At 42.8% G+C, this 12,557-nt stretch overlaps 1 protein-coding gene across 6 annotated transcripts in view; it reads right to left on the reverse strand.

The window, feature by feature from the left end:
- The window catches only part of DEPDC5 (DEP domain containing 5, GATOR1 subcomplex subunit), a 125,709-nt gene that overhangs the window by 51,151 nt on the left and 62,001 nt on the right, over window positions 1–12,557 (reverse strand). For 5 of the 6 annotated variants that reach the window (XR_015879234.1, XM_088477890.1, XM_088477889.1 and 2 more), the window contains 5 exons: window positions 9,697–9,900; window positions 9,408–9,543; window positions 5,001–5,101; window positions 4,854–4,913; window positions 1,507–1,690 (listed from right to left, as the gene is read on the reverse strand). Coding sequence is in view for 5 of the 6 variants with exons in the window: in XM_088477890.1 (XP_088334016.1) it covers window positions 1,507–1,690; window positions 4,854–4,913; window positions 5,001–5,101; window positions 9,408–9,543; window positions 9,697–9,900 (685 nt within the window). In the remaining variant the exon portion in view is untranslated. The remainder of the gene's footprint in view (window positions 1–1,506; window positions 1,691–4,853; window positions 4,914–5,000; window positions 5,102–9,407; window positions 9,544–9,696; window positions 9,901–12,557) is intronic. The other variant, XM_088477891.1, reaches the window with a different exon arrangement.

The following is a 12,557-nucleotide window of genomic DNA, read 5'->3' on the forward strand; positions in this document are numbered from 1 at the left end:
CTTCTGTTTCCGCCTTTGTAGCCGATGTAGCCACAACCATAGCGCTGTTAGACTGGATCCTTATAGGCCTACATCACAAGAAGTACTGGGCCAGTCTGAGCGCATTGAACATCGGCAGTAACTCTAGAATGTTATAACGAGTGTCACTTCCTCCAAGGACCAACAGCCCTGAAACCGGAAGGACAATGTCACTGTCCCAGAGCCTTGGATCATACAGTAGTCCAGTAACAAACTGAAAACAAATGGCTCCTGTTGAGATTTTCAGTAGATTTTCAGGGTAGGTCACCTACCTGCTGGCGAACTACTTGCTTGGTCAATTCTGCAAGAGTTTTCTTCAAAGACTTGGCCCATGCCAGCTCCACCAGGTCAACCATCTCAATCTAATGCAAATGAGACCCCTGGGCTTCAGCTTCGCAAGTTGAACATAGGGTATCTCGTTCCAAGTGTGTATCTGGAAACTTGGCTTGACAATGGGAACAAGTGAAGTATTGAATAGACCTTCTAATGGCTACCATGGACCTGGAAGTCCCCTTGTCAGAAAACAATTGTAGAACTCCTCCGGAAAAACAATATGCTGTGAGGGGAGGTTTTTGCTGGGCTGAGCAACAATAAAAGGCTGCCAATGATGAAATACCTCCCCAAAGACCTCCCTGCTTGCAACACAGTTTCCATGCATATAGTGCAAGGCTTTCCTTATTGGTGGCCCCTCTTGTAATTGCTGCGTTTCCCCAAGGTCCCACGTTTTAAAAGGTGTTACTGTGCAGTGTCTGGCAGGGTACCCAAAATAGCCATGGTTCCCCGCTGGATAGTCCCATCATCGTCATCCTTGGGTTGTGACTAGGACACTATGTAAATGTTACTGCCAACAGTCTGAACAGTGCCCAAAATAGGCACGGTCCCAGTTGAATCCACAGACCAAGTCACCCATCCAAAAAGAGCCCAATAACAAGTGAGGTGCTGTAGAAATAGGTGCAGGTGTCTGCACTCTTTTTGCTGGTATTCTATGGAACACTGTAGCACCTAAAAGCAAGAAAATAACATTTAAAAGAAGAGAAAAAAAACAAAAGGTGTACCACTTCATGTGCACAAAGGTCCTTCCGGTGGAGGGGCATAGAGGGAAAGGGTTACAGGTCACATTTGTTCTAGGTAATTAGTGCCTTACTCCAGTACTGGCGTCCTCTATTCCCAAGGTACAGCAGTGTCTCCTAATATGGATAACTGTAAAATGTATATTATACGCTAAGCAAATGGACATGTGCAAAAGTCAACATCTCCGTGTCGGTGAGTGGCTGGTCTATGCAAGCAGTGTCAGTAGGATCAGCCTGCAATGACTTGTTGCTGACAGTCAGCAAACCCCACCCGCCATAATTGTGCAGATCAGAGTGGTAGGGTCAACCCTTCTTTGGCCATCCTGCGCAACTACTGTGAAGGCTACCACTAAAATCTCAATAGGGCTGAGCCTTTGAAAGTACACATATTTATACAAATTATTTTTGCCCTTCTCACCTGTCTAGTTCAGCCTCCGGCAGCAGGTCATAGCAACCCTCCGTGTAGTCATTTTGAAGGCTCTGCTTGTCCGGAAAATAGTCTGTGGTAAGTGGCAGGCAGGCTGGGGTGGTAAGGGACTTCCAATCCACCCCAACTGTGCAGCAGAAGCCAGGCACTATGGGGGGAGCAGACAGCATCAAAACTGCCCAGAGCCCATGTAATGTGTGTGTGTGGAAAGATGAATGAGATCCGTACAAGAGAACAAAGTGAAGGCAATATGAGAGTTGTGGAAGAGAGACAATGGGTATGAGAAAGAAAAGGACAATTGAGCAGAGACCAAAAGGCAGACATGAAGACACCAGGGGTACGATCAAATTAGATAGTTGGAAATGAAATTGTGAGGTAAATGAGGGCAGTAAAAAAAGGGTAAGAAGTAGTATTGTATTAAGGAATAGAAAATAAATGAAACACAAGTGAGTAAGAAATAAATAATGCAGATAGGAGAAAGGATTAAACAGTAATGGAGATGTGACGTAAAATTATACATGCACGTGGTTTTGGATGATGCACAATTAGGGTGAATGGGTGGTAAAATGTATGCAGACGGAGTTGATTTGAAGTTGGAGCCACAAAACATTGGGAGAGAAAAGGAAAAGAAAAAGAGAGAGCAGGTTAACATTGCCATGCGTAAGATGCATCCTGCCCATCATGCATTGGGAATTACTTTGAGCTTCATCAATATCTCAGATTGAAAAGTCATGTGCCACCACCCAATCAATATCAACTAACACAGTACTTATAACAGTTGTGGTTACAGTAGAGTGAGACATGCAAGCAATGTGAGCCAGTGTCAGCAAAAGAGGTGCACAGACAGCATAATGTACAGTGACCACAGATAGTCTGCAGGGTAGGATAAAATAACGAATTATATAATTATAAAGAGTAAGTAGAGTAAATGCAAAACAAACTAACATGTATACATCTATGGGCTCGATTCAATTCAACGCGAATTGAATAGAGCCGGGAAGGAGCTCCCGCAGCTATTCAATTTAGCGCACTGTTAAGCCCGACTAAGGATTTCTTCCCACACCCCTCCAGGGATGCGAGCAAAAATCCAACAAAACTCCTGGCGCAATGCTGTTTTCTGCCCTTAGTGCCGCGGAAACAGCATCACGCCAGGCAGTTTAGTCGGAGAATGCCGGTTCTCGCGACTAAACACCATGTTTAGGGCGCGAGAACAGCCATTCTCCGACATAACAGTGCGCTGAATTGAATAGCTGAATTGAATCGAGCCCTATCTGTGGGTGCATATATATATATATCTATATCAGATATATCAGCCTAGCAGTTATATATTTGTCAGTCTAACAGTTATACACTGGAGTTGAGGGGAGCCCTCCCTCCTTCCCCAGAGGGCAGAGAGGAGGGGTCTCGGGAGAGAAAGAGGACAAGGTACAAGGTGCCAGTACAGAGCGAAGGGGTCCCAGCAGAGAGAGAGAGGAAAGGAGAGGGGACAAGGTGGCAGGGTAGAAAAGAGGGGTCCAAGAGTAGAGAAAGAAGGTGGCAGAGCCGAACAGAGGGGTACCAGGAGAGAGAGAGGAAAGAGGACAGGGTGACAGGACAGAGAGGAGGGTCCCAGGAGAAAGAGGATAGGGGACAAGGAGCCAGTACAGAGCGAAGGGGTCCCAGCAGAGAGAGAGAGGAAAGGAGAGGGGACAAGGTGGCAGGGTAGAAAAGAGGGGTCCAAGAGTAGAGAAAGAAGGTGGCAGAGCCGAGCAGAGGGGTACCAGGAGAGAGAGAGGAAAGAGGACAGGGTGACAGGATAGAGAGGAGGGTCCCAGGAGAAAGAGGATAGGGGACAAGGAGCCAGTACAGAGCGCAGGGGTCCCAGGAGAGAGAGAGAATAGAGGGGACAAGGTGGCAGGGTAGAAGAGAGGGGTCCAAAAGTAGAGAAAGAAGGTGGCAGGGCCGAGCAGAGGGGTCCCAGGAGAGAGAAAGGAAAGAGGACAAGGTGACAGGACAGAGAGGATGGTCCCAGGAGAAAGAGGATAGGGGACAAGGTGGCAGGGCAGAGTGGAGGAGGGAGAGAGAGATACAATATATATATATATATATTTAGATACATATATACACACACATATATATGCGAGTGGATGAAGGTGCTATGTTACGTTTAAATGAAAATTACAGAAGATATTTACAGTTAAAGATAAGTTAATAGACTAAAAACTGCCTTAAAAATTGGACATATCACCAAAGCATATCAGTAGATATACTACAGCCTTTAAAATAACATTGTTGCTATGATTCCTAGGTCATAAAACATTCATCCATGAAAAAATATATATGTGTGTGTGTATATTGCTAGATATTAAAGTATTTATTTTTTTGCGCACACGTGTCATTTCCACTTCAATCCTCAAGAACAGCTGCTACTTCAGTGCAGCACCGCAGTAGTTCCCACACAACAAATCTGGTCATTCATGGCCACATTTTCCCTCATGCAGAAACACCATAACATACGATATCATGCAATTCCACAATTGGTTATCTGGTTTTACAAATAATTCATTAAATACCAAGGGTTCTTGCAGTCATGTTGATTATTACTTTAGTATTGTAATAGTAAGATGAGACTAGCTTCCAATATAAATTAAATAAATTGGTTAAGAAACAACATACAAGGTTAAATACCTAATATCAGTCACTGTAAAGTCAAATTAGATGCCCTTCCCTCCTCTCCCCACTCACTGAGATGCCTTTCCCTCCTCTCCCACTCACTAAGTTGCACTTCCCTCCTCCCCCCACTCACTCAGCTGCCCTTCCCTCCTCCCCACTCACTTAGATGCCCTTTCCTTCTCTTCCCACCAACTCAGATGCCCTTCCCTCCTTTCCCCACTCACTAAGTTGCCCTTCCCTTCTCCTCCTACTCACTCGGCTGCCATTCCCTCCTCTTCCCACTCACTGAGATGCCCTTCCCTCATCCCCCCACTCACTCAGCTGCCGTTCCTCCTCTTCCTACTCACTCAGATGCCATTCCCTCCTCTTCCCACTCACTCAGATGCCCTTCCCTCCTTTCCCCACTCACTAAGTTGCCCTTCCCTTCTCCTCCCACTCACTTGGCTGCCATTCCCTCCTCTTCCCACTCACTGAGATGCCCTTCCCTCCTCCCCCCACTCACTCAGCTGCCGTTCCTCCTCTTCCTACTCACTCAGATGCCCTTCCCTCCTCTTCCCACTCACTCAGATGCCCTTCCCTCCTTTCCCCACTCACTAAGTTGCCCTTACCTTCTCCTCCCACTCACTCGGCTGCCATTCCCTCCTCTTCCCACTCACTCAGATGCCCTTCCCTCCTCTCCCACTCACTTGGTTCAGGACAGCACAGCAGACTCTCATTGGGGGAATCTCTCTCTTTGTGGTTAGTAACTGTAGTGACAGAACAGAACAGCATTAAATGCACATCTCAAACAGTCCACCAACACTAATGGTGTCCTGTCTCACAGCTACCATCACCTGCACTGTTGCTTCTATGTCCATTGATTGCGACAGTTCCAGAAAATTCCTCAGTGCTACCACATGAGCTGCTATCCAACGGTGTGCGAGGACCTCCATGTCTGTAGTCAACAGACAGATGCTGATAAGGATATACTACCAAAATACATTAAAAGCAGACGTAAAGTGGCAATAGAAGGTACTCACCCCCATTTGGACTTTTTCACATTTTGCTACATTAAAACATGATGGCTTTAACTGAAATGTATTCCCAATAATGTACAAAAAGTACTTAAAAATGTGCCAAATAATATGTAACCCTATCATTTGTCAAACTGAAAATAAGTGATTGCATTCGTATTCACCCCTCCAAGCCGCTGGAAAAACAACAATATTTGCACATCTAGACACTGTAATTTGAGCCCATTCTCTGCAAAAGTCCTCCAGCTCCAAAGGTTGGATGGTGAGTGTTGGTGGATAGCAATTTTTAAATGTTACCACAGATGCTCGATTGTTGGCGAATTGGGCTTTGAGTAGGTCACTTCACGACACTTCCTTTGCTCTAACCATTTACCCCTCTATTATTATTAGCTTTCCAGTCCGAGTAGAGAAGCATCCCCATAGCAAGATGCTGCCACCACCATGCTTCACTATATGGATAGTGTATTTACTGTCACTGTGACATGTAGGGTTAGGTTTGTGCCAAACATAACGTTTCTTTGGGGAAACTGTAGTCGAGCTTTGATACGAGTTTGACTCAAAACAAGAGAAGGGTTTCCTTCACAGATACAAAGCCCAATTTATGAAGCATGTGTGCTATTGTTGTCTCATATACAGTTACTCCCATCTCTGTCGTGGAAGACTGCAACTTCCTTAGGAGTTACCATTGGCTTCCCTTACTACAACTCTTCTCATCCAGGCACTCAGTTGTGAGGGACGGCCTGTTCCAGGCAGATTGACAGTTGTTCCATATTTTCTCCATTTAGTTATTATGGACCTAACTGTGCTTCAGGGTATATTCCAAACCCTGGAAATTTTCTTCTACTGTTTATCTGATTGGTACTTTACAATGGCCTTGTCCCGAATCTGCTTAAGGTGGGTATTCAGTAAACAATTCACTCAATGAACGATATCGATTAGTGTGTCCCCGCCAGTGGTGTGCTCAATGTCGTTAACGACATTGAGCACACACACTTAACGATATTGTTAACGATATCGTTCAGTGCCAGCACCCTCCCTCATCCCAGAACCTGCACAACCTGACGATATCGTCAGGGCGGACAGCAGAATCAGGCGATGAGCAACGTCGTCAAAGACCAGCGGGAGCGCGCATCGCTGGTTGTTGACGGCATATCCACTGGACGATATTGCAGACGATGAACGATAACAATATCGTTCAATATGTCCAATGTATCGTCTAGTGGATACGCGGTATTAGAGTTTTCCTTTGTCTTCATTTTGTAGTCTTTGCTTGGAAATGTTGCAATAACATGGGGAGCTCGAAGACAGGTGTATTTATGCTGCAATCAGATGATACACCTTACATGCATAAAGGCAGAGAACGATAAACCATTTATGTCACTTGTGAAGAAAGTTGGGAAATCTAGTATGGATATAGCAAGAGGGTGAATACTAATGTAATAATTTATTTTCAGCTTTACGTTCCTAATTACTTTTGACAAATGGTTGGATTACAATTTTTTTGGGAACATTACTAAGTATTTTGTGTTGATTAATGGGAGAAATTTTATTTAAACCCATCATAGTTCCATGTTGTTACAGCATAATGTGAAAAAGCCGATTGGGGTGAGTAGTAACCGGTTGTAAGAAGAAATTTAACTGAGCAAATAACAGCTGCAATCAGTAATGTGCAGTGGTATGTTGCAGAGAAATGGACCACAAGAATTAAAGAGTTGAAGCAGAAAACACTTTTTTATGTGGGAGACCTTTTATAAGGGAAGAGTTCTGTTACAAAACAAATCTCTAAAATTATAGACGGAGGATCTGGTTTCTATTATTTCATTGTTATTGTGTTTGTTGTACAAACAGGATGATTCAGTTTCTGCATCTGTAGTTGCCTTTCCTGCCAGGGAGCAATTGGGACAGAGATCATTTCCATTGTTACTGCTACATTGCGCATATCTTCCTCCAGACACTTAGGGGCACATTTATCAAAGATCATTTGAGGTAAATTCCCCGAAAACACCTGTTTTCGGGGGTTTACCTCAAATACTTAGTATCCCCCGAATGTATGAAGGAGGGACCGCAGCAGATATCTCCGATACCTGCTGCGATCCCTCCATTGCCGCCGTCAGCCGCCTCCCCCATAGGTTTCTATGGCTGATGCGATGCTGACAAATGTACCAATTCCCGATATTGACCCCAGCAGCTAACGCCATCTGCAGATAGCGTTAGCCGCTGTGTCCTATGGGCACTTACCGCATTTGAGCCGGCGGAGGGATCTTCCAGATCCCTCCGCCGGCAATGGGCGCCGCTCATGTGCAGTCCGCGGGACTGCGCATGCGCAGCAGCCCGGAATGCGCTCCGGCCACATAGCAGGGACGGGCTCTTTTCGGAGCCCGTCTCCGTGCATGTGCCGGGTCATACATCCGGTAGATAGGATCGCATTTTGCAATGCGATCATGGGCGATACTGCATGCCCTGATCGCATTGCAAAATGCGATCCTTAATAAATGGGCCCCTTAGAATTCTTTTGTAATCAATCCAATGAAGCCTAGAACTGGTAGAGTGCACCCAACAGAGTTCTCTCAACCTATCCCTACCACAACAGAGATAGGGGTAACTTCTATAATCTCTCCTTACAACACTGGTTAGGCATTATTCACACATAGAAAATGAATAGTATTCAGCCACTTTATAATTAAGAAGTTGAATCAATTTAGATTAACATAAATTTTCCCATCAGCAACAGATGGCAATGGAGCTTCTGAATTGCTAGGGAGAGGGAACACCTATAGACCAGCACAAATAATGTTACAAAACATCGCTACAAATATTCATTTTTATGATTACAGCAAAATCTATCAATCACACATAGAAAATCAAGTTGGATGACTACAAAATACCTCTCAAACCTGGCAAAGTGAAGTCCCCAGTCTAGACTGTCACCAAACTATACCTACAGTAGGGGCGAGTTTGTCCCCAAAAAGTCCCTTAAGTAATGCACCTATTTGTATAAATTCTCATAGACTTAGAGCAATCAGAATATGTTCTCTTTCTAATTACCCTCTATTTGCTATCCTTCAGCTACTTATTAACATACATTATTGTATGTCTGCTTCTAATCCTAGAAGTTTCATGGGACAGCTGGCGAGTCTGATACATTTACAATTAACATGTAATTTAATTGGCATTAAGCTTTAATCACATTTGTGCATATGCAAATATACATTTGATTATTTTGTTTTATATTTTAGGTATGTATATTATGTGACGGAATAGTCTTTTAGCTTAATTATGCAATGTTGTTGAGATAACATGATTTAGTATTATGTATGTGATACACATTAGCATTTGTATAAAATTACTCAGTTAATTTTGACAATGACTGGACTTTTATAGTCACTCATTCTGCCCAAGGGACTGTATAATTATCTGTATATGTAGTTCAGAACATTTAAGTGTGTTAGATTGTTTTACTTTGGACCATTCTCATAGCCAGATGATGCTTTTACACATGGTAAAGATGCAGTCTTGAAAAAGATGCATGGTTTTGAAAACATCTACATAGTAGATGAAATGCACCAGCTGGAATACAATGTCATCAGCAGTGCGGCACATTATAGCCACAAATTATTTACCCCCATTCTGCCGAAGGAACTTAACCGGTGGCCACTGTACACAGGTGCCGAGGATTAGGAGTAACCGTTGGTCATCGTAGCGCCTCTCAATATTCTGTAAAGTCTAGTTTCACTCCTGATTTAGACTGTCTGTTCTAGAACCATACTTTAGTTGATATACCACAATGTTGTGCTACTATTTCACTATCACAGCAGTGTGCATGGAGCTTATATGACGTTGGCACCTTATTCCTTGCAATATGGACTGTGTGTCCCTTGTTCTAAATTGACTAAGGCATTGCTTTAAAGCAATTCTAACAACTAATCCATTTTCTATGGGACTGGTCTGCTAAGGACTAGATAAGAAGTGTGGATTTGAAATGATTTTCTTTCCAATACGGCAAACATGCGTGGTTAAAATGAAAAACTCCTCATGTTGAAGAGTCCCCATGTTGATATGCCTGTTTATGCATCAACTTTGGAAAGATGTGTTTATAACTTGATAACTCACAATATAGCTCCCCCCAGATGGTAAACTTGGTTCAACAAGATCATGCAGATTGCCAGATGAATCACCAATCTACAAATCGGTTCAGTGCATTCACCTATACTGCTCTAGATCACATACCTGCCAGTGGCTTCATGATAGGCTAGCTCAAGAAGCTCTGCTGAGGAATGAACAAATTCTCGCTGGCCATTCCCTTGCAGATCTGCCATGTTCTGACGGGTTTGGTGGTGTATTTGTATGGCTTCGCCAGAGGGACCTAAAAGAGATTTTGATAAATACTTTCATTGAAAGGTACAGAGATATGAAATAAAATTTAATAAATTAAAAACAATAACAGCAGGTAGAAAAATGGGGAAGCAAGAATTTAAGAAAGAAATGAGTAGCTTTACATGAGTAACATGTGACATACCCACAGGGAATGTGTGCATCCATCTCCTGCGATTTGATGTGAGCTTCATTGGCATGCGTGATGGTGCAAAGGGGTTGATAAGAGCCCTTTGGGGATGGTATCCCCCTGGGCGAATGTGTAACATTGATTCTGCGCTTCCCACGTGGAACCTGCCAGGGGCACTGGAGTCCCGCTGCTGAGATTCCATCATTCTCTCAAGAAAATCTGCAGCAATGACAGATATATGCCAATTCATAAAATATCTGTGGAAAATATACGTTTAGACCTATTTGCTCACATCAAACAACATTTTTCTTTGTGCAGTTAACTTAATGTTCAACCCTACTTAACTTTTCATCTACAGGACATTTCCCTGCCTATTGTTGTTCATGTTGAAATAGCTAGTCTAAACATCACTCACTGAGACTAAAGGAGGTACGCATAAGAACAATGTAACGACTGAACGAGTGGGGTCGCATGTAATATTGTCAGGTTTGATGAGCAGCATGCGACGTCGGAAGGGCGCATATTGTGCATATACACAGCACGATATGTCGTTACGATTTGACCAAATCGTAACAACATCATGCCAGTCTGCACCCGGCATTACATAATTACAGAGATGTTAGTGAAGATAATATTTCCAATCTATCACCAAGTACAAAACTGATTTAGAGCACAAAAGTATACAGCATCACTGAACAGTATAGCTATATATTGAAAAATAAATAACAGGATGGTAGAAACTAGGGTCAAATACACTGTCTGTATCACTTATAAATCCAATCCAGAGCTAGACCTTGAAAAAGGGTCCAAAAAATCCTTGATGGAAATCTTTCATCTTATTAAGTAACCAATAATTGGAATCACACAATACAGTGTATTTACTAACAAAGTCCATAGGAGCCAAAGAAGAAGTGGGAACGCAGTGTTACCCAAATGGCTTCAGAGAAACCGTTATTGCTGTAAATCTAAAAAAAATTTATTGTACTCACCGTAAAATCAAATCCATCTGGGGGAAACTGCTGATTGTGGGTTTAAAAGGGGAGGCTGGGGAGTAGACACTAAATAGTTAAAACAATTGGAGCTGAATCTCCCAAGCCCTCCCATCTGCTCCAGCTAGCCAGTTATTTATCTAGCAACGCCTAAATGAAAACACAACATGCAGTAGGTTACAATCAAACCTACAAACAACCATGGAGGGAGCAGCAGATGGATTGATTTTACAGTGAGTACAAAAACATCTCAAGACCCACTTCTTTATCAAAGCCTTCCAGGTCTTATCTTAACCCACTGCTCCATGCTTCTTGCTCATTGCCTCTCCCCTCTGTGTCACCTGTCTGTCTCCCACTCCCCTTTAGATTGTACGCTTTTTTTCCCCCCACTTATGCTTTTTCTTCCCTCACATATTCCATCACCTCCTCACTGCCATCAACAGCACAAAACCTTTGGGTTTGGCTGTTCCGCTGCTTGTCATGGTATTATGACCACTGATGCAGCAATGTTTATAGACCTTGTCCTGCAATGTTTTGTACTGTAAGTCATGGTATTTCATGTTTAACCTGTTTAAGTACCTAGTATGGCGCTGCGGATCCCTTGTGACGCCATATAAATAAAGGATAATAATAATAACTCTTGGATACCACAGTTCTCCAGTTCCTGCTCACAGGAACTAGACAGATGGCAAAACACCACTGGATATGCCCCGGATCCCAACTTGACCACCAGGGTGAGTTTTTATTAAAGACATTTCTTACCAGCTGGCCTGCCTATGTTCTAATTTCAAAAACTGAAATATAGGACCTTAAAAGAAAACAGCGATCCCTCTCCTTACAAGTCTTGACACATGTACGTGTGGTCTGTTCATTCTGCCTCACCTGACCACACGTACAGCACCTTCACTCAACAAAATTAAGCAAAATAATGCTTCAGCTGTTAAACTTTGACAGAAAATTGACCCTACTCAATGTCAATATAGGAGATGAAAAATTTCACAAAGAATGGGAACTATTCAACGATTAAATGGAATAACCACCTAAAACTCACATCTTTAAGCTACTTGATACAGGTATCTACATCACTGCTAAATGCTGGAATCGTGATAAACATTTCTCCATATTCTACTTCCTATGAGACACTGACCAACAACACCAACATTCTCAAGTCTTTAAAGTTGTATGATGAGTGAGATATTGGTAGCACTGTTCTAAGTCTGTGATCTTTTCCTTCATGCATAACCCACCTATACTTTCTATACCTTCTTCCTTCCTCCCCCTATGTGTTTACTCTGTGCCACTCCCCACCCTCCTCTATCCCCCTATTACTTTTAGTCACACTTGATATTATGTTCCTGGTTTAGTCAACTAGATGGAATACATCTTACGCAGATGTGTACTAGTTATATCTTTAAACTATGATTGAATTATGATATAAAGTCTGTCAGTTACTCTGATACATGTAAAATGCGCACATCCTTGTGCTTCTATTGTATCTTCCAATGTGACTATTGTTCTTTTACGTAAAACTCAAACAGATTTATAAAAAAAAAAAAATTAAAAAATTCTTAAATACGCTTATATTTTTTGACTATTTAGTATACATTTTTTTTAACAGATGCAATGTGCAAGACAATTTACTTGTTAGTTCAACTAAGTGCACCATAGTGCTGGACATTTAAATGAAACCATGTGGGAGAAGCCACAAGAGTATACAATGATGTGTCTGAGCAAACTAGTTGTTGTCATGCCTGAGGGTTGGTTTGGGCTGGAAAAGGTGTGGGAGGCTGAAGAGGAGACTTGGGAGGTGTGAATAAACCTGGGTGACTTGAGTCAGGACTTCCTCATGTATTGCTGTGAGGAGGTAGAGGAGCCGCGGAAGATGAT

Source organism: Taudactylus pleione, unplaced genomic scaffold (genome assembly GCF_031769625.1).
Source record: "Taudactylus pleione unplaced genomic scaffold, aTauple2 ptg000205l, whole genome shotgun sequence".
NCBI lineage: Eukaryota > Metazoa > Chordata > Amphibia > Anura > Myobatrachidae > Taudactylus > Taudactylus pleione.